This window comes from Dendrobates tinctorius, unplaced genomic scaffold, assembly GCF_039654945.1.
Source record: "Dendrobates tinctorius isolate UK_male_01 unplaced genomic scaffold, ASM3965494v1 ptg000155l, whole genome shotgun sequence".
NCBI classification, from domain to species: Eukaryota; Metazoa; Chordata; class Amphibia; order Anura; family Dendrobatidae; genus Dendrobates; species Dendrobates tinctorius.
Genome location: NW_027361822.1, coordinates 5,440,549 through 5,461,382, shown reverse-complemented (window position 1 = coordinate 5,461,382; position 20,834 = coordinate 5,440,549). Strand labels below are relative to the sequence as shown.

At 45.7% G+C, this 20,834-nt stretch overlaps 2 protein-coding genes and 1 long non-coding RNA gene across 3 annotated transcripts in view; 2 read left to right on the top strand and 1 right to left on the bottom strand.

Annotated features, from left to right (window-relative positions):
• Positions 1 to 20,834, top strand: part of LOC141051169 (uncharacterized) — an 872,784-nt gene that overhangs the window by 447,913 nt on the left and 404,037 nt on the right. The window lies entirely within an intron of this gene.
• LOC141051005 (uncharacterized) lies at positions 26 to 13,501 on the top strand. The gene is made up of 3 exons (XR_012220567.1): positions 26 to 871; positions 7,631 to 7,756; positions 11,413 to 13,501. It is a non-coding gene; the product is annotated as an uncharacterized lncRNA (long non-coding RNA).
• LOC141050970 (uncharacterized) overlaps positions 14,759 to 20,834 on the bottom strand; it is a 63,029-nt gene continuing 56,953 nt past the window's right edge. The window contains exon 9 of the mRNA XM_073547734.1: positions 14,759 to 15,265. Within this exon, the coding sequence (XP_073403835.1) occupies positions 14,790 to 15,265 (476 nt within the window). The 3' untranslated portion in view covers positions 14,759 to 14,789. The remainder of the gene's footprint in view (positions 15,266 to 20,834) is intronic.

Sequence of the window (20,834 nt, the reverse complement as noted above, 5' to 3'; positions counted from 1 at the left end):
GCAGAGCCGTGTGTGTATGAGATGTACAGAGCGGAGCTGTGTGTGTACGAGGTGTACGGAGCGGAGCCGCATGTGTAGGAGGTGTACGGAGCGGAGCTGTGTGTGTACGAGGTGTATGGAGCAGAGCCGTGTGTGCACAAGGTGTACGGAGCAGAGTCGTGTGTGTACGAGTTTGTACGGAGCGGAGCCGTGTGTGTACGAGTTTGTATGGAGCGGAGCCGTGTGTGTACAAGTTTGTATGGAGCGGAGCCGTCTGTGTACAAGGTGTACAGAGCGGAGCCAGGTGTATGGAGCGGAGATGTGTGTGTACGGGTTTGTACGGAGCGGAGCCGCATGTGTACAAGGTGTATGGAGCGGAGCCATATATGTACGAGGTGTACAGAGGGTAGTCATGTGTGTACGGAGCGGAGCAGTGTGTGTATGGAGTGTACAGAGCGGAGTCATGTGTGTATGACGTGTATGGAGCTTAGCCATGTGTATGCAGAGCGGAGCAGTGTCTGTACAAGGTGTATGGAGCGGATTTGTGTGTGTACAACGTGTACGGAGCTGAACCGTGTGTACGGAGCAGAGCCGTGTGTGTACGAGGTGTACGGAGCAGAGCCGTGTGTGTACGAGGTGTACGGAGCGGAGCCGTGTGTGTACGAGGTGTACGGAGCAGAGCCGTGTGTGTAAGAGGTGTACGGAGCGGAGCCGTGTGTGTACGAGGTGTGCGTAGCGGAGCCGTGTGTGTACAACGTGTACAGAGCTGAGCCGTGTGTACAGAGCGAAGGAGTGTGTGTGTACTAGGTGTATGGAACGGAGTAGTGTATGGCGTGTAAAGAGCGGAGCCAACAAGAGGAGAAGAAAGTGTGCAGGAAGATACAATACACAGGTGAGAAAATGAAAACATACTCATAAAGGGTAAAGAGGAAAAGCTAAGGAGAGCCGAAGGTGAGAAAATGAAAACATGCTCATAAAGGGTAAAGAGGAAAAGCTAATCAGAGCTTAAGGTAAGCGGAAAAAGTATAACCTCCAAGAAACCTAAAGAGGTGAAAGGAAGAGGAAATGGGAAGGAAAACAGACTCACTGCAGGAAGTAAACTGGTCTTTACCGTGCAAGGTAAACCCCTTACATGAAGGACTGAAACTCCTATCCCCAAATCCACTTAGAAGTATAGCCAGCAAGGAAGTGCAGTGAAGGGTGAAAATGTAAAACCCAACCCAAAAAGTGATAGGGCAGACTAAAATGGAAAACACATGGAGAGGAGCAAACCAACAAGGGGGAATAAAGACAATTGGGCCCATCAGCATTTGGACAGGAAAGAAAAGGCAATAGCTCAGCAGACAGGGGAACTGACCATGCAGCAACAGATCAAAACCACAAACCGAGCCATGATACTGGTGTGATGATCAAAGGAGCTCAGAATAAGTGATAGCCAAACTCACTAAAAAAAAGCAGGAGTTGGAGAAACACTAATCCAGGGGCGGACACAGACTGTAGTTGGCCCCTGTGCAAGAAATTTTTGGGCCCCCCTACCCTTCATAGGGCAACAAAGTTATTTGTTATTTGTTGTTATCTAATATTAAGGCTATGCAGGGCTGGATATAATATCTGTATAGAACATAATGTAACCCCCCATAGAATATAATGCAGCCCCCCTATAGTATAATGCAGCCTCTCCATAGAATATATGGCAACCCCTTCATAGGATATAATGCAGCCCCTTATATAGTATAATAAAGCCCCTCCATAGAATACAATGTAGCCCTCCTCATATAGTATAATGCAGCCCCCATAGAATATAATAAATATAATACAGCCCCCCTATAGAATATAATGTAGCCCCAAATAGAATATAATACAGCCCACCTCCCCATAGAATATAATGTAGCCCCCCATATTATATAACACAGCCTCCCCTTATAGAATATAATGTAAAATGTACCCCCCATGGTATATAACACAGCCGCATAATATATAGCCCAGCCAACCATGGTATACAGCCCACCATGGTATATAGACCCCCCAGAATGGTATAATACAGCCCAGCATGGTATATAGCCCCCCAGCATGGTATAATAAGCTCAGCATGGTATATAGCCCCCCAGTATGGTATAATACAGCCCAGCATGCTACATAGCCCCCCCAGCATGGTATAATACAGCCCAGCATGGTATATAGCCCCCCCAGCATGGTATAGTACAGCCCAGCATGGTATATAGCCCCTCCAGCATGGTATAGTACAGCCCAGCATGGTATATAGCCCCCCACCATGGTATAATACAGCCCAGCATGGTATATAGCCCCTCCAGCATGGTATAATACAGCCCAGCATGGTATATAGCCCCCCCAGCATGGTATAGTACAGCCCAGCATGGTATAGTACAGCCCAGCATGGTATATAGCCCCCCCAGCATGGTATAATACAGCCCAGCATGGTATATAGCCCCCCCAGCATGGTATAATACAGCCCCGCATGGTATATAGCCCCCCCAGCATGGTATAATACAGCCCAGCATGGTATATAGCCCCCCCAGCATGGTATAATACAGCCCCGCATGGTATATAGCCCCCCCCAGCATGGTATAATACAGCCCAGCATGGTATATAGCCCCCCAGCATGATATATAGCCCCCCAGCATGGTATGATACAGCCCAGCATGGTATATAGCCCCCCACCATGGTATAATACAGCCCAGCATGGTATATAGCCCCTCCAGCATGGTATAATACAGCCCAGCATGGTATATAGCCCCCCCAGCATGGTATAGTACAGCCCAGCATGGTATAGTACAGCCCAGCATGGTATATAGCCCCCCCAGCATGGTATAATACAGCCCAGCATGGTATATAGCCCCCCCAGCATGGTATAATACAGCCCCGCATGGTATATAGCCCCCCCAGCATGGTATAATACAACCCTGCATGGTATATAGCCCCCCCAGCATGGTATAATACAGCCCCGCATGGTATATAGCCCCCCCAGCATGGTATAATACAGCCCAGCATGGTATATAGCCCTCCCAGCATGGTATAATACAGCCCAGCATGGTATAATACAGCCCCCCCAGCATGGTATAGAGCCCCCCAGCATGGTATATAGCCCCCCCAGCATGGTATGATACAGTCCAGCAAGGTATATAGCCCCCCCAGCATGGTATGATACAGCCCAGCATGGTATATAGCCCCCCCAGCATATGGTATGATACAGCCCAGCATGGTATTTAGCCCCCCCAGCATATGGTATAATACAGCCCAGCATGGTATGATACAGCCCAGCATGGTATATAGCCCCCCCCCAGCATATGGTATAATACAGCCCAGCATGGTATATAGCCCCCCAGTATAGTATGATACAGCCCAGCATGGTATATAGCCCCCCCAGCATGGTATAATACAGCCCAGCATGGTATATAGCCCCCCCAGCATGTTATATAGCCCGCCCATCATGGTATATAGCCCCCCCAGCATGGTATATAGCCCCCCCCAACATGGTATATAGCCCCCCCAGCATGATATATAGCCCCCCAGCATGGTATATAGCCCCCCCAGCATGATATTATACAATTCAGCATGGTATATAGCCCCCCCAGCATGGTATATGGCCCCACAGTCCAGTACTCACACTGATTTAAAAAAAAAAAACACTCCTCACCTTCCCCTCGTGCCTGCGTTGCTCCCGGCTCCTTTCCCCTCTCCTGCACTGCCTGGTACACAGTGAGAGCGCGATGACGTCATCTCGCACCCGCTGTGTCAGAGGCAGAGCGAGGAATGATGGGAGAGGGAGTGTCAGCTGACGCTCTCTCCTCCAGGCTCCATTATTGCCTCCTTCAATGCGGGTGGGCGGTGGTGGAGTCGGCGCTGGAGGCAGGCGGGCCCCCCTCCCTCACAGGGGCCCCTTTGCCTCCGGCAGCGCTGCTCTTCTCATTGCACTACACATGGCTAATTTGAATTTTGACATAATTAGCTATGCGGTGCTGGAGGCTGGAGGGGCCCCCTCTCCCCCAGGGCCCCCTGCAATGCATGGTCTGCACGGGCGTCCGCCCCTGCACTAATCCCAGCTATGTATCCCTTTAGAGGTTACGATCTAGAGTGAATTCAGATTGTTGTGAGAAGGAGGACACTCTTACTTCATCACACATTTCCACCCTGGACCCAGTACAGGGTGACAGTTATTATTTTGCTAACTGGAGCCCAAGAGCTTACTTTTAGGTCTGTAAGCTATGGAGGACTGCTAGTGTGGCGCCCCTGAGGCTTAAGTCGACAAAGAGGTACTGCACCTTCTCCTAAGGTGTGGTACCCCACCATCCAGGTAAGGTGGGAACTCCCTTTCACATTCCAACACCTGCACCTCACACGCAGGATAGTTCAGCAGGGACCCATCCATGCTTTATGCTGGAAAGGTCATAGGGTGCCTTTTGTGGTCCCTGGCTTCGTAACACGAGAGGTGCTGGGGAGGCGGGTGGAGTTAGATATAAAAGAGAGGGAAGGTGTAGGATTTCAAGTCAGTCCGCAGAAGAGGGCAGGCGGAGTAGGAGAGGACAGCCACTCGGTGAGGAGTGGGGATCCCTGGAAGAAGGGATGGAGGAAGGAGTGCTGCTGCTGCCCCAGTGAACTGGGCCAACTGGCACGGGAAGGAAGAGAAGGAGAAAGAAACGTAGACTGGAGACTACAGATTCCATAAGAGAGATCGAACAGATCGGAACGAAGGAGAATAGAAGGACGGTGGGAAGCAGGTTGAGAAAGAGAGATAACCCTTCCAGTCCAGAGCGCAAAGGCCGGGGCCCGGTCCCCGAGGTTGATTGGATCTTTATGTCCGGCAACAGACACCGGAGGAGTAGTGAGCCACTAACGCCTTAAGTAGAGACTAGGAACACCTAGAGAGAGGCATTCCAGGGTAACTAAGTACTGGAGTGCTTCGCACCTAAAGGCGCACTGGAGGAGTCGTTCAGTAAGGTACATATTGGCAGAGTGTGGAGGGGAGAATCCTATCCTGCCTGGAGGTTGGCTTGGGCCCTGACCTGAAGAATACAGTGCGGAGGCAGGCAGTGGTGTGAACTGCAAACAGTGAGTAAAGCTTTGGAGCCGCATACTCTGGTGTCCTCCAGTTATTCCAGCACCTCTACACCTGGGTACCAGCATCTATACCATTCTGCGTCTCTCCTCATCCATTGCACTTATACTGCCCTGGGACTCCAGCTCCACCTGTGGGGAGCTACACCATCTTTGCTGCACCACACCATCAGTCCCAGTGGATCTGCACGCAGCGTTGGCTTAACATCTTGCTTGCCAAACACCACAGGTGGCGTCACGAACTATTCCAATAAATTTTAACACCATTAACATCACCGACATTGATATTGGGCACCCAGGGCCACGGACCTGCTGTGACTCAATATCCCTGACACCGGCCCGGTACCGAGTACCCCGCTGCCCTGGGTGTAAGGGGCGACCCACTAGCAAGACATCTCGGAAAAACATTTCAATATTAAATAATCCATCTTTTGCAAAACCTGGAATGATCTGACCTTAAAAAACACTATTTAACACATATGCTGAACACAGTGTGGAAATAAAAACAAGACAAAAATGAAGTTTTTCCTACTTACCACCAAAAAAATATTAAATATATGTGAGAAAAATGGTATCAGTGAAAATATCTTTTCTGCAATGCTGTGGCCTCCGGGAAAATGGCCGCTGGAGGCAGCTCATGCGCAGATTGAGATCTCGGCAACGAGATCTCTGTGCCGAGATCTCAGTCTGTGCATGTGCCGCCTCCTGCAGCCATTTTCCAGGAGGCCACCACATTGCAGCAATGGATGTACGGGGGCTCCAGGCTTTCACAAAATGTCGGCGGAGCCCCCGCACCACCCAGCACTGCCGAATACTGCTGCAACAGTCTGGGAAGAGAGACGTATCATCGCCAGATCACCAAACACTGCCTGTGAACCCGCTCCAGTAGCGCTGCGGATTACCACTGTTAAGCTGGAATTCGGACTGTAAGACGGACCCCCATTTGACGCATTAATTTTTTTCTTACCTACTTTCCTTCTGAAAATTTAAGTCTTATGGTCCGGTCAGTTTTATAGTCATAAAAATACGGTACATTTCAATTAATTTAAAAGTGCTGTTGTCGGTGGCTCCTGTATCGGGCTGCGATCGTTAAGGGGTCTTCAGTGCCTGCGGCCATGTGTGCAGAGAGGATGCCGATGCATCGGAAGACAGGTGCAATTAATCTTTATTTTTTTTCTTTTATATGTATGTGAAGAACAGCACAATAGAGGACGTATTAAAAAATTTGGGAACCTAGATATGGACACAACTACAATATAGGGACCTTAATGGGGACATAAGTATAATATGGGGTATAACTACAGTACGGGAACCTGGATGGGGAGATAACTACAATATGGGGGTAAGAATAGCGCATTATTACAAGATGAAGACAAGGTCACATTACTACAAGAAGGGGACCATGATCAGGCATTAGTACAAGAAGGAGACCAGGTTGGGGCATTAGTACAAGATAGGGACATTGCTACAAGATGGGGACTGGGATGGGGCACATTACTCCAAGATGTTTGCCAGAAGTACTATATGGTGCTAACTGCAAGACAATATTAACCCCTTTACCCCCAAGGTGGTTTGTACGTTCATGGCCAGGCCAATTTTTACAATTCTCACCAGTGTCACATTATGAGGTCAGATCCGACTGTTTGGGCGCATGGCAGAGCTTGGAAGGGAAGGAGCACCATTTGACTTTTTGAGTGCACAATTTGCTGGATATGCAAATTGCCTCTTCAGAGAGAAAGAGGACTTGAAGTCTCTAGCGCCACCAATTTGCTGGAATAATTAGCATGTCACGTTTGGCGAGCCCCTGAACAGTGAAAATCCCCCACAAATTACACCATTTTGGAAACAAGACCCTTCGGGGAACTGATCTAGATGTGTGGTGAGCACATTGAACCCTCAGAAGAAGTTTATAACATTGAGCCTTAAAAATAATATAAAAAAAAACATTTTCCCCATAAAAATGTTTTCTTAGTCCCAAATTTTGCATTTTCATAAGGGTAACAGGGGAAATAGCACCATACAATTTGTTGTGCAATTTCTCCTGAGTACACCAATACACCATATGTGGGGGAATACTACTTTTGAGGTACAGGCACAGTGCAAAACTCAGAAGGGAGGAGGTGCCACATTGGAGTTAAGATTTTGCTGGAATGGTATGAGAGTGCCATGTCACATTGCTCGAGCTCCTGAGGGGCCAGAAAAACAGAAACCCCCTATATGTGAACTCATTTTACAAACTACACTCCCTAATGAATTCATCAAGGGGTACAGTGATCATATTGACACCACATGAGCCTCAGAATTTCATACCATTGAGCAGTGAAAAAAGAATAAATTACATTTTTACCACTAAAATGTTGTTTTAGCCACAAGTTTTTAATTTTCCTAAGGGCTAATATATTTTTTTTTACAACAAACTGAGGTGCATTTTTTCTTGAGTGTGCTAATACCCTACTTGTGCGGGGACAGGCACGTGTCTTCCTGCAGCATAAGTATCACTGCAGCAAAAGTATCGTGAAGATGCAGTTATTACTATGGCTGACAATTAACATCCACCTCCTCTCCTCTCTTCACACAGGTATGCTGCTGATCCACTCAACTTTCCTGCTTTGTGTGTCTGTATGAACTGCATATAATGCTACCCTGGTACAATCTCTGCTACAATCCCCGCTTGCTGCCATCTAGTGCAACCTTTCCTTTAATGGTATGCTGCTGATCCACTCAAATTTCCTGCTTTGTGTGTCTATATGAACTGCATATAATCATACCCTGGTACAATCTCTGCTGCAATCCCCGCTTGCTGCTATCTAGTGCAACCTTTCCTTTAATGATATATAGCAGTGCCTCTGAATGTTTGCTAAATTCATTTGTTGCATTGAACTCAATACTTACTGCTGTATATCCATATTGGGGCCAGTAGAGATGTTATCAGGTGTAAGGTGTTACTAGCATATAGATGTTGCCAGGCCCTGTGCCTTTGATTGTATAACCACCCCTGGAGTGCTAGGCAATTTATCCCAAATCAGTTCCCACAGTCCCTCTCACCTGAGCCTCTACTCAGTCCTATATATTTAGATGCCCCTAAGGGGGGGCACGTGTGCGGGGACAGGCACATGTCTCCCTGCAGCATAAGTATCACTGCAGCAAAAGTATCGTGAAGATGCAGTTATTACTACGGCAGTTAGTCATGGCAGGAGTCAGGGCCCCACACTATACACCTGTCTCTTTTGGGTATGTCTGCTGAGTAAGCACTTCTTATTACTTGGATCAAGCTTTTCTATTAACCCTCCTACTCCTTCACCATGCTTACATATGCCCTCACAGTGTTTGCCCCTTTAATTCTCACTCTCATTCGCTATCCCCAAACCCCAGCACCCTCTAACCAAATAATCATCTCGCCTTTCCTCCCCACCTGACCGCCTCTGCTGAACTGCTCCTCAACCTCAAATCTGTCCTAATTAAACATAAAACAAGCTGCCCACTATCTTTCTCCCACCTGCTCTCTCTTTCTCTGCTTCGCCTCACTGCTGGCGACATATCTCCCAATCCTTGACCCCCACAGCTCATACCCCCATTACTACCCCTTCCTACCACTCCCTGTCTAATAAGAACTACCGCAATCTTTCCAGCGTAAAACCCGTGCCAATGACACCCAACCCATAGCTCCCTCTCTCTGGAGCACTTTGGAATGCCCGCTCCATCTGCAATAAGCTTCATGTGATTCATGACCTCTTTCTCTCTCGCAATCTTGTCTTTCTCTGCCTCACTGAAACCTGGCTGACACCCTCTGACACCGCCTCCCCTGCTGCGCTGTGTTACAGCGGCCTCCACTTCACCCACACTCCTCGCCCTGGCAACAGACACGGTGGAGGAGTGGGTCTTCTCCTTTCTTCCAACTGCACCTTTAACCCAATCCCACCTCTTCCCTCCCTAATCCTCCCCTCTTTTGAAGTCCACTCTGTCCGCATCTACTCTCCTTCCAACCTCCAAGTGGCTGTCATATACCGACCTCCAGGCCCGACCACTGCCTTCATTGACCAATTCTCTACCTGGCTTCTTCACTTTCTTTCAACTGACATCCCCACTATCATCATGGGTGACTTCAACATCCCCACTATACCCTTCAGTCAGCCGCCTCCAAACTCCTGTCCCTTACTTCATCCTTTGGACTTACTCAGTGGTCCTCCTCAGCCACCCACACAGATGGACACACATTAGACTTGGTCTTCACCCGCCTCTGCTCTCTTTCTAACTTCACCACCTCCTCTCTCCCTCTCTCTGACCACCATCTACTCACTTTCTCATCCCTGTCCTCTCCTGGCACCCATGTCCAGCAACATGCGCACCCCCACAGAAACCTCGCACACCTAGACACCCACACGCTCTCTGATTCTATTCTACCACTGGCATCCATATAATCACTCCAAGACACAGATAGTGCCACTGCTTTCTACAATGCCACTCTCGCATCAGCTATTGACACGGTCTCCCCTCTCGTTCATGGCAGAATGCGACGTACCAACAGACAACCCTGGCACAATAACACCACTAAAAAGCTCCGGCAAGTGTCCAGGGCTGCAGAGCGGCGTTGGAAGAAAACAAATTCGCAGGATGACTTCACTGCATTCAAACAGCCAACACTCGCTTTCAAATCTGCCCTCACCTCTGCTAAGCAGGCCTACTTCACAACCCTCCTATCTTCCCTATCCTACAATCCCAAACAGTTATTCAAAACTTTCAACTCCCTCCATCACCAACCACTGCCCCCTCCAACCTCCCTCATCTCTGCTGAGGACTTTGCCACCCACTTGAAAAATAAGATCGACCAAACAAGGCAAGTCTTCATTGTTCAACCACCACAACCCCTTTGTATACCAGACCAAAGCCCAAACCCCATAACCTCCCTCTCCAACATCACTGAAGAGGAGCTTAATCGCCTCTTCTCCAAATCGCACCTCACAACCTGTGCACTTGACCCCATCCCACCTCCTCCCCAACCTCACCACACTTATCCCTATCGCTAACGTCTGGTACCTTCCCTTCTGCTTTTAAACATGCCACAATCACGCCTATCCTTAAAAAGCCAACCCTCGCCCCAATGGCTATGTCCAGCTATCGCCCAATATCACTGTTCCCATTCGCTCCCAAACTCCTGGAGCTGCACATCCACACTGAACTTTCCTCCCACCTCTCATCTAACTTGCTCTTTGACAATCTACAATCTGGTTTCCGCCCCCATCACTCCACTGAGACAGCCCTGACTAAAATTACTAACGACCTACTTACAGCCAAAGCAAACGGACAATACTCTATACTCTTCCTTCTAGACCTGTCCTCTGCATTCGACACAGTTCACCACTGCCTCCTACTACAGATCCTCTCCTTTGGCATCAAAGAACTTGCCCTGTCCTGGAACTCCTCATACCTTTCAAACCGCACATTCAGCGTCTCCCACTCCCACACTACCTCCTCATCCCACCCTCTCTCTGTTGGGAGTCCCCCAAGGCTCTGTTCTAGGACTCCCTACTCTTCTCAATTTATACCCTTGGCCTGGGTCAACTCATAAAGTCCCATGGATTCCAGTACCACCTTTATGCTGATGACACTCAGATCTACCTCTCTGGCCCAGATGTCACCTCTCTGCTGTCCGGAATCCCGGAGTGTCTATCAGCTATATCCTCCTTCTTCTCTTCTCACTTCCTCAAGCTCAATGTGGACAAATCTGAACTCAACATCTTTCCTCCATCTCCTTACCTGACCTATCTATCACAATTAATGACATCACACTTTCCCCAGTACCGGAAGTCTGCTGCCTCGGAGTAACCCTTGATTCTGCCCTGTCCTTCAAACCGCACATCCAAGCTCTTTCTACCTCCTTTCTATTTCCAGAATCCGTCCTTTCCTCAACCCTTAATCTACTAAAATGCTTGTGCACACCCTCATCATCTCCCGCCTCGACTACTGCAACATCCTTTTCTGTGGTCTCCCTGCTAACACCCTCGCACCTCTCCAGTTCATCCTTAAGTCTGCTGCCCGACTAATTCATCGCTCTCCTCGCTACTCCTCCGCTTCTCCCCTCTGCAAATCTCTTCACTGGCTTCCATTCCTTCAGCGTATCCAGTTCAAGTTACTAATACTGACCTACAAGGCCAACTATAACCTGTCTCCTCCATATGTCTCTGAACTAATCTCCTGATACCTTCCCTTACGTAATCTACGGTCATCCCAAGACCTCCTTCTCTCCTCCACACTTATGCGCTCCTCACCCAACCGCCTCCAAGACTTCTCCCGAATAGCCCCCATCCTCTGGAATACTTTGCCCCAACATGTCCGACTATCAACCACTTTCGGTTCTTTCAGACGGAACCTGAAAACCCACCTCTTCAAGAAAGCCTACAGCCTGCAATGACCCCGCTACCTCCACACCACTACTGGAGATATCACCTCAACCAACACCGGAACTGCTGCAACCCACCAACCTATGTCTCCTTCCCCACCATCCTGTAGCATGTAAGCACGAAAGGGCAGGGTCCTCTCCCCTCTGTATCAGTCTGTCATTGTAAGTTTGTTTACTGTAAGTGATATATGTAATTTGTATGTAACCCCTTATGTACAGCACCATGGAATCAATGGTGCTATATAAATAAATAATAATAATGTAATCATTTTTCAGCCATTGTGCAAAGCTCAGAAGGGAAGGAGCGCCATACTATGGTGCAGACTTTATTGTTATGGTTTGCGGGTGCCACAACCCACTGGGAGGACCCCTGAGTTGCCAGAACAGCAGAACCCCCATAAGTGACCCCAATTTACAAGCTACACCTCTCAATCCATGTACTGGTGCAGTGATCATATTGACATCACGGTGTGTCACAGAATTTTATACCAGACTTTACATTTTCACACAAGAAGTGGGTAAAATAGCACCATAATTTGTCCCACAATTTCCACTGAATGTGGCAATACCCCATATGTGGCTGTACAGTACTGCTTAGCCATACGGAGAGACTTGGTGAAACAGAGTGCTATTTGCCTCCTGGAGCGCAGATTTTCCTAGAATAGTTTGCGAACTTCATATACAAAGACCCTAATTGCTAAAAGAGAAGACTGACTCCTCAAGTGACCCCATTTCGGAAATTATACCCCTTTGGGAATTTATCTACAGGTGTAGTGACGATTTTGACTCCATGGGTGTTTTCCAGAAAATAGCAGCAGTGGATGTTGCCGAGTGAAAATTGCAAACTGCCGCTGTAGTGACCAGTACGCTATAGTGACCAGTACATTATGCCTAGCTCATGCTTCTGGAGACACGCATTCATAAATTAGGCGGGCTTTCATTACTACAGAAATGCCAAACGTGACTTAGGTATACTGTTGGGCTCAAAAGGGAGGGGGGCATTTGGATTTGTGAGCACAGAATCTGCTGAATTGCTTTTGAGGGGCGAGGAACCATTTAGCTTTTTAAAAGCCTTTGTTCTACCAGTAACATGGAAGCCACCTATATTTCCATTGACAGATGATGGACCTGAGTGGGGACTTGCTTTTTTTTTGTGGATTGAGTTGAAGCTTTAATTAGGAACTGTGGTGTAGTGACCACTGTGTCCGCTAGGGGGCGCTGGGTGGATGTCCCAAGAGAGAGAATGAGTGGCAGAATCCTGAAGGATCATTATGTATCTCAAGGTGGGTGGCCTTGAGATGAAGACTTATGTGTGTGTGTTGATCAGCAATGATATTGCTGAGGTGTTGTTTTAATGTGTCAGGGAGAAATCTCCAGGTAACTGGGGAGATGGGCGCTATTCCAAAGTGTCTATGAATGGTTCAAGGACCTGTGATGAGGTCATAGCCATATGACCTGGTGGGCGTGGCTATGGACCATATAAGGTGGCCAGGGTAGGTCACATGGGGTGAATGCTGCGACCCGGTTGGTTTAGTGTGGAAGGTCCCACTGAGATGGGGCTTCCTGGCTAACAGCCTGTGAAGTGGCTGTGAGTAATGGCGACATGTGCCTGTTAGTTCCCTGGAGGGAATGAACGTGTGCAGCATGGTGAAGCAGCATGAGGAAACCCTGACAGGGTGAGATAACTTGGTGGCTAGAAAGCCTGCGCATTCAACAGTGCATAACTTGTATGACTAGGCTAGCAGAGCTGAACTCTGTAATGGACGCTATGCTGACTATATGCTGTTTCCTGTTGCTTTGATGGTTTATGATGCTGAATAAACCGAAAGGACTATGATTGTTTATGGAAAACCCATGCCGGATCTGTTTTTTTTGTGGCTGCAAGCAAGTATCCTCTACCCGAATAACAGCGCTACCTCACAGAACATTTACATAACATTTAGGATCACATTTATCCGGCGATTTATGCTAACCAATTACTTTGGGGTTTCCATCTAAATCTCTGAGTGACGTGATACAGATGAAACCCCCGAGGCAGCAGTGTTATTCTGGACTCCTTCTGGCTTCTGTTCAGCATTGTCCTTCTTTTCAGAAGTGCACAAAACTGTGGCCGACGGCACTTTTATGCAATCCTAAAAAGAAGGACACCGCCGGATCACAGGTCCTATGGCGTTCACAGTGCTTCCATCTGCCTCATTATAGAGAATCTTCTGACGGAGGTTCCATCTGAATCACGTATTTCAGAGATTTACATGGAAGCCCCGTGCAAGCGCTCAGCGCAGAGCCAGGATAAATGTGCTGTCAAGCCTTACTGCGATCTTTAGGAGACAGAATGAACAAAACATTAGGTGAAGAATGTGTTTTATTTATTTTTTATGCCGTTCCTCGGGTGGTATAAGTGATTGATTAGGCGGCTTTATTCTTCGGGTCATTGCAATTACAGCGATACCAGATTTATATCAAGTTTTTATGTTTGGCTGTTGTCACTCACTAAAAAATGCTTTTTATTGCAAACATCACCATATTTTGAGAGACATAATTTTTCCATATTTTGGCCGACAGTCATGTGATGGCTTGTTTTTTGCGTGACGAGTTGGCGTACCATTTTCAGATACAAGATATTTTTTGATTTCTTTCTTTTTTGTGAGGTACAATGAACAAAAACCAGCACTTCAGGATTTTTTTATGTCGTTCTGCGTGTGTTAAAATTGATAAGGCAGTTATATTCTTCGGGTCAGTACGATTACAGCGATATCACAGTTATATCTTTTTTTCATGTTTTGGCACTTTTACATAATAAAAACTTTTATAGAGTAAATAATTATTTTTGCATCACCTTATTCTGAGACCTATAACTTTATTTTTCCTCTGATAGAATTGTATGATGGCTTGTTTTTCGCGGGACAAGATTACGTTTTCAGTGGTACCATGTTTTTATATTTATATCCGTCTTTGATCACGTTTTATTCCACTTTTTGTTCAGCGGTATGATGATAAAGCATTGTTTTTTGCCTTGTTTTTTATGGTGTTCACTAAAGGGGTTAACTAGTGAGAAAGTTCATAGGTTGGGTCTCTGCGGACATAGCGATACCAAATATGTGTACCTTTATTATTGTTTCTATATTATTTTTATAAAAATATTTATTTATGGGTACAATATATTTTTATTTAAATTATTTATATATATATATAAATCTGAAATATAAAGGTGTTATTTTTATTCTATTTGTTTTTGATAACAGATCTTTATTGGAAGTTTTTCTTTATTAGTACTTTGACAGTAATTGATGTATTTTTTATTTCACAATTTGTCAACAAGATTATTCAAAAAACATAGCGGCTACTTTCCTTTGTGACTTCTCTCATGTACAACAAGATTTGATTTCTGGTTAAAACACTTCCCACATTCTAAACATGAATATGGCTTCTCACCTGTGTGAATTCTCTGATGTGTAACAAGATTAGATTTCTTTATAAAATATTTCCCACATTCTGAACATGAATATGGCTTCTCCCCGGTGTGAGTTCTCTGATGTATAACTAATACTGATCTCTGCTTAAAACATTTCCCACATTCTGAACATGCAAATGGTTTCTCCCCTGTATGAGTTCTCAGATGTCTAACAAGATAAGATTTCACTTTAAAATATTTCCCACATTCTGGACATGAAAATGTCTTCTCCTGTGTGTGAGTTCTTTGATGTGTAACAAGATTTGATTTCTCTGTAAAATGTTTCAAACATTCTGGACATGAAAATGGCTTCTCTCCTGTGTGAATTCTCTGATGTTTAAGAAAATCATGTTTCCTTTTAAAACCTTTTTTACATTCAGTACATGAAAATGGCTTCTCCCCTGAGTCACTCCTATTTTGTTGAACAAGTCTTGAATTAATACCATAACATATTCCAAATTCTGAGCATGAAATTGGCTTTTCCTCTGTGTGACCTCCTTCATCTTCACCATATCTTCCATTATTTTTATTTAGCTTAAAAGTCTGTGATGAATCAGAAGATATGACACATTGAGGTATATCTGGGATAATGGCATAGTCTTCATATGTATCCGGTATGATTCCATAATCATCTTCTTTAAAATCTGAAAATACTAAATATGCCTTGGAGCTCCAGGTACAGTCATCTGCCAGAAATAAAAGCGTTTAATATTTTTAAATAACACTGCATTGGAAGTATATTTATTCAATTATGTAATTACATAAAGTACAGTGCCTTGCAAAAGTATTCAGCAGCCTGGAACTTTTCAACCTTTTCCCACATATCATGCGTCATACATAAAGATACCAAATGTCAATTTTTGGTGAAAAATCAACAACACGGACACAATTGTGAAGTTGAACGAAATTTATTGGTTATTTTAAATCTTTGTGGAAATTCAAAAACTGAAAAGTGGGGCTTGCAATATTATTCGGCCCCTTCACTTTCAGTGCAGCAAACTCACTCCAGAAGTTCATTGTGGATCTCTGAATGATCCAATGTTGTCCTAAATGACTAATGATGATAAATATAATCCACCTGTGTATAATCAAGTCTCCGTATAAATGCACCTGCTCTGTGATAGTCTTAGGGAAATGTTTGATGCACAGAGAGCGTCATGAAGACCAAGGAACACAACATGCATTATGCACTATGCGCTCCAATACGACTGTGGTGGATTGATGCCGGGAGTGGGTTTCTATTCAGGTACACATGGACACATGGACCTATACCCTCGATATCAGGTATGGTCACATATTGGATCAATTTAGGTATACCCATGTGCTATATTAATTAATACTGTCTTCTCCAATCAGAACTGAGCCTCCATTCACTGGCTTATGTATATATCACCAATTCTGTATCTTCCCTATACCCCTAATGAAGCCACCCATTCTCACTTCATGACTCTGTTGTGCCTCCCTCCTTTCAGGTTACGTATTAGTACCTTGATTTGATTGGCATTACAGGTATCCACCCTGCGAGATAGCTCACATATATTCTATTCATTTATTTTCATATTGTATTGTCTATCATTGTTGTATGGTTGTTATCATGCATTTTTCTGTCTTCTAGTTACATGTTTTGATTATGGGTTAAGCATCCACTTTGTATTAATATGTGATTTTTTTGAATTTCTTGTGGGAGACTGTTACATGTCCATTTATTATTATATGGACATTACACAGGTGATTCAGCCTTTGTGTCCTCTTTTTAAATGGTTTTATAAATTTTTACTTTGCACTTAAAAAAACTAGCTGTTACATTATCTGCCTCGCTTATATGCCCTTATTGACCTCCTCACTCAGGCCCTTTGGTGCCTACTAATGCCTGTTTTCTATGCCTTCTTGCATGTATGTACTTAGGCATTTGGCACCTTGGTCCTTTTGATCTATCTAATATTATTGTGAAGGTGCTGCTCCAATTGTTTATATACTTCATGGCACCAGGTGTCAGCTGATTCTGACAGCTGACACCCAGCTTGAACTCAGTTCCTGCCTCACGTCTCCAACAATGGCTACCGGGAGATCAATGGCTCCTGCGTCATACCACCGGGATACACCCTCCTCCCTGACCAGAGTCCGCAGCAATGCCCATTCAAATAACCGCTGGCTTCCAACAGCGCCGACCATGCTCCTGCCTCATGTGACCCCACTCCACCGCTGTTGCCGCACCTCAGTAAGCTAAATTCGGACCCTCATTTTCACATTAATTATGTTCAGGAATGACATCCCAACGAATGCAGTATATATACGTAATGGCAAACGCCCACTCACAGGCGGCTGTGTGTGGGCGATTGCCGCCAGGTGTCAGCTGATTCGGACAGTTGTCACCCAGCTCTCAGTGCCAGGAGCTTTCTTTTTCTTTATCCATTGAAGACTTTGTCTGTCTTTTTATCATCATACCAAACAAAAAGTGGAATAAAATGTGATAAAAAAGATGAATGTAAATAGAAATGGTATCTCTGAAAACGTCATCTTGTCCCGCAAAAAGCAAGCTGCCAAACAGCTCCATCAGCAGAAAAATAAAAAGTTATAGCTCTCAGAATAAAGGGATGCAAAAATAATTTTTTCTATAAAATAGTTTTAAATGTGAAAAAGTGCCAAAACATTAACAAAACAATATGAATTGGGTCTTGCTATTATCCTACTGACTCGAATAAAGCTGCCTAATCAGTTTTACCACACACGAAACGGCAAAAAAAAAAAACCAATTCCTGCATTGTTGGTTTTTGTTCATTCTGCCTCCCAAAAATCGGAGGAGAAAGCGATCAAAAAATGTCAACTATCGCAAAAAACAAAATATGATGATGCCAAAACTATTTTTTGTAATAAAAAGCGTCTTTTAGTGGGTGACAGAACTAAACTTATGCTGCAGTCAAAACAAGAAACACAAGGCAGCAGGCCAGATATTAGGCTGCAGGCCAAACAACAAACACAAGACTCTAGGCACACACCAACCACAAGGCTGCAGGCCAAACACAAGGCTGCTAGCCAAATGCAAAGCTGAAGATCAAACATGAGGCAGCAGATACTGGAGAAATTGAATCTAGATTACTCCAAGCTGATGTTAACATTCCAGTGCCCAAACAGACCAATGTACTCAGCAAAATTTTTACTAGAGGTTGTTATAGAACACCCCATGGGTGTTCCATGATTCACGGCTGCTCCAGCCATGTGCTCTAGGCTCCTCTGTTCGAAGGACAGGGAACCACATCAAAGGAGTATATTCTGACTCTTCAAGACAGTATGTGTCTCTAAATCCTTAGCCATCAATCCCGTAGATAACTGTATGATTGTGGTACTTATATGCCAGGTGTCCTCAGATAGTGCCAACTCAGCCAGCATTGACTTGTAATAGGAGTCCAGGAGAGACAGAGTTGATATTCTCTGAAATCTTGTATTAAGTACAATGCAGCAGGTGGAAAGAGTAATCCCAAACAGAGAAGTATACATGTACATCCAAAATGGCTATATCAAACTGATAATGAGAGAGAAGGGAAGGAGCAAGGGCGAACATCATCAACTACAGGAGAGACAAAGGGACAGACTTCAGAGGGCAGAGCTTCTCAATAGCAACAGCAGAATGAAATGTATAATGTAGAAATTACATAAGTTGTTCCCATTCATGGGACACAACAGAGGAAGTGGGAATTGCCTTTTTAATTTGTGATCTAGGCTTCATGTCCAAAGATAGGGCAGATCCCTCTACCTCAGGTTCTACTAAAGGTGATCGGACAATAATATTAAAGTTTATAATATATTGTACAATTTATAATTATTCCACACATTGTAGTAAAATGCAGTTATCGATTGACTAAGACAGGAGACCTCAAAGCAGGGACAAATAAATTGTCCGTTCTGTTGAGGCCGCCTTCTCCATAGAAAAGAAAAGAGGGAAAATAGTGGTGAAAAAACATCAGCTCACCATCTGTTGCAGCACTGTCACGGCCCCGGTCACGGCCCCCGTCGCGCACACTCCTACTCACCATCCAGCACCGCAGCCTCTCTCCTCCGTCCGTCGGCGGCAGTGGCATCCTCCTCAGACCAGCTCACGGCCTGTGACGTCACTACAGTCCTTGCACATGCGCCATAGGCCACGGCTGGCTCTCCCTGTCACTTATGCTCCGGGGGTGCCCTCACTCGGTAGCACCGCTGGACCAATGGGGGCTGGTCCTCAGGTATTTCAGGCCGCCCTCCCATAATGAAGGCGCCTGATCGTTGTTGTGCTATCCGCACGCTAGGCCCCCGTGCCCCTGCCCTGTGCACTGCGCTGGTTCTCATACCTTCCTGTGCTTCTATTGCAGTCCTACTCCGATCCTGTGTGTTCCTACTCCGGTCCTGCCTGCCAGTGTCTTTGTCTCCTGCTGTCCTACTCCAGTCTCCATCCAAGGCCTACGCTTTCCCTGTGCTCGTGGTACCAGGTCCTCTGTCTCTCTCCAGTCCATTCCAAGTTGCCCCTCTTGGTACCGGCTGCCGTGGCATTCGAACCCCTGGGCCTGCTCCTAACAGTCCCTGTACAGGGGTCAGTCCCACCAGGTTGCTTGCCCGGGGCCCCTCTGTGCCACGGTCCAGAGGGTCCACTCCTGGAAGCCCACCTTGCCTAGCAAAATGCTAACAAGCACCTTGCTGGATGAAGTAACCGACCGGAGCCGTCTCAGTCTTGGACGTTGGCGAAATAGAAAAAGGTGGGGGAAGAAACCTCCAGCAATGAAATCAAGAAGGAAAGTAATCTTTTTTTGTAAAAAAAAAAATATGAAAACTTTTATTTGGTACAGCTGTACATTAAAAAAGACATGGATCCTGGTCACCACGACCTGGGATGAACAACCAACATGTTTCAGCTAAGAGCTGAAGTATTACTGGTATTACTGTACCAAATAAAAGTTTTCATAATTTTTTTTTTTTTTTTACAAAAAAAGATAACTTTCCTTCTTGATTTCATCGCTGGAGGTTTCTTCTCCCACCTTTTTCTATTTCGCCGACGTCCAAGCCTGAGACGACTCTGGGCGATGTTACTTCATCCGGCAAGGTGCTGCAACAGATGAGGTGAGATGACGTTTTTCCCCACTATTTTCCCTCTATTGTTTTCTATGGAGAAGGCGGCCTCAACAGAACGGCCTAGTATCATAATTTACTCCTAGGTTCATATTTTAGTATGCCTGTTACCAATCTTTTCTCTTGACAAGTTCAGTGTAGAGCATCTTTAAAGGAAGGAGCCACCAAATCCTTACACCATTAAGCCAGTGAAACTCAAAACAGCCGATGCAAAGATGTCACTCACTACATGCCGTCTGCTCAGTGGAGCCTCAGTGCAAAGACTAGAATAGAGCGCAGAAGGAACGGGAGCAAGGTGAGTATTTTTTTTTTAATTGAAGGTATTTTTTTTTATTGTTAGTCAAATGTAACGCGAATGAGCACAGGGTATAGGGGGCCGACATAACCATCTTACCATGTATAGGGTGGCTGTGAGGGCCTTCAAATCATAGGTTGAGGGCTGTGAGGACCTCATATGATGTGTGAGGAGCTGTGAGAGCCATCATACTATGTGTAAGGGACTATGAATAGCATCACACCATGCGCGGTGTTCTGTGAAGAATGTCATGCCATGTCTGAGGGCTGTAAAGACCATCATACTGTGCAGGGGGCTATGAGGATCAATCATACTGGCTGTGGAGGACATCATACAGTCTATGGGGGGGGCTATAAGGGCCATAATTCTGTGTGGGAGGCTTTGTGGAGGGGCTGTAATGACCGTAATACCATGTGTGAAGGGCTGTGAGAACCTTCATAGCATGTGGTGGAAGGGGATACAAGGACCTTCATAGTGTGTTGGAGGTTGTGAGGATCATCATAGCATGTGGGGAGGCTGGGAGACCCATCATAGTATGTGAA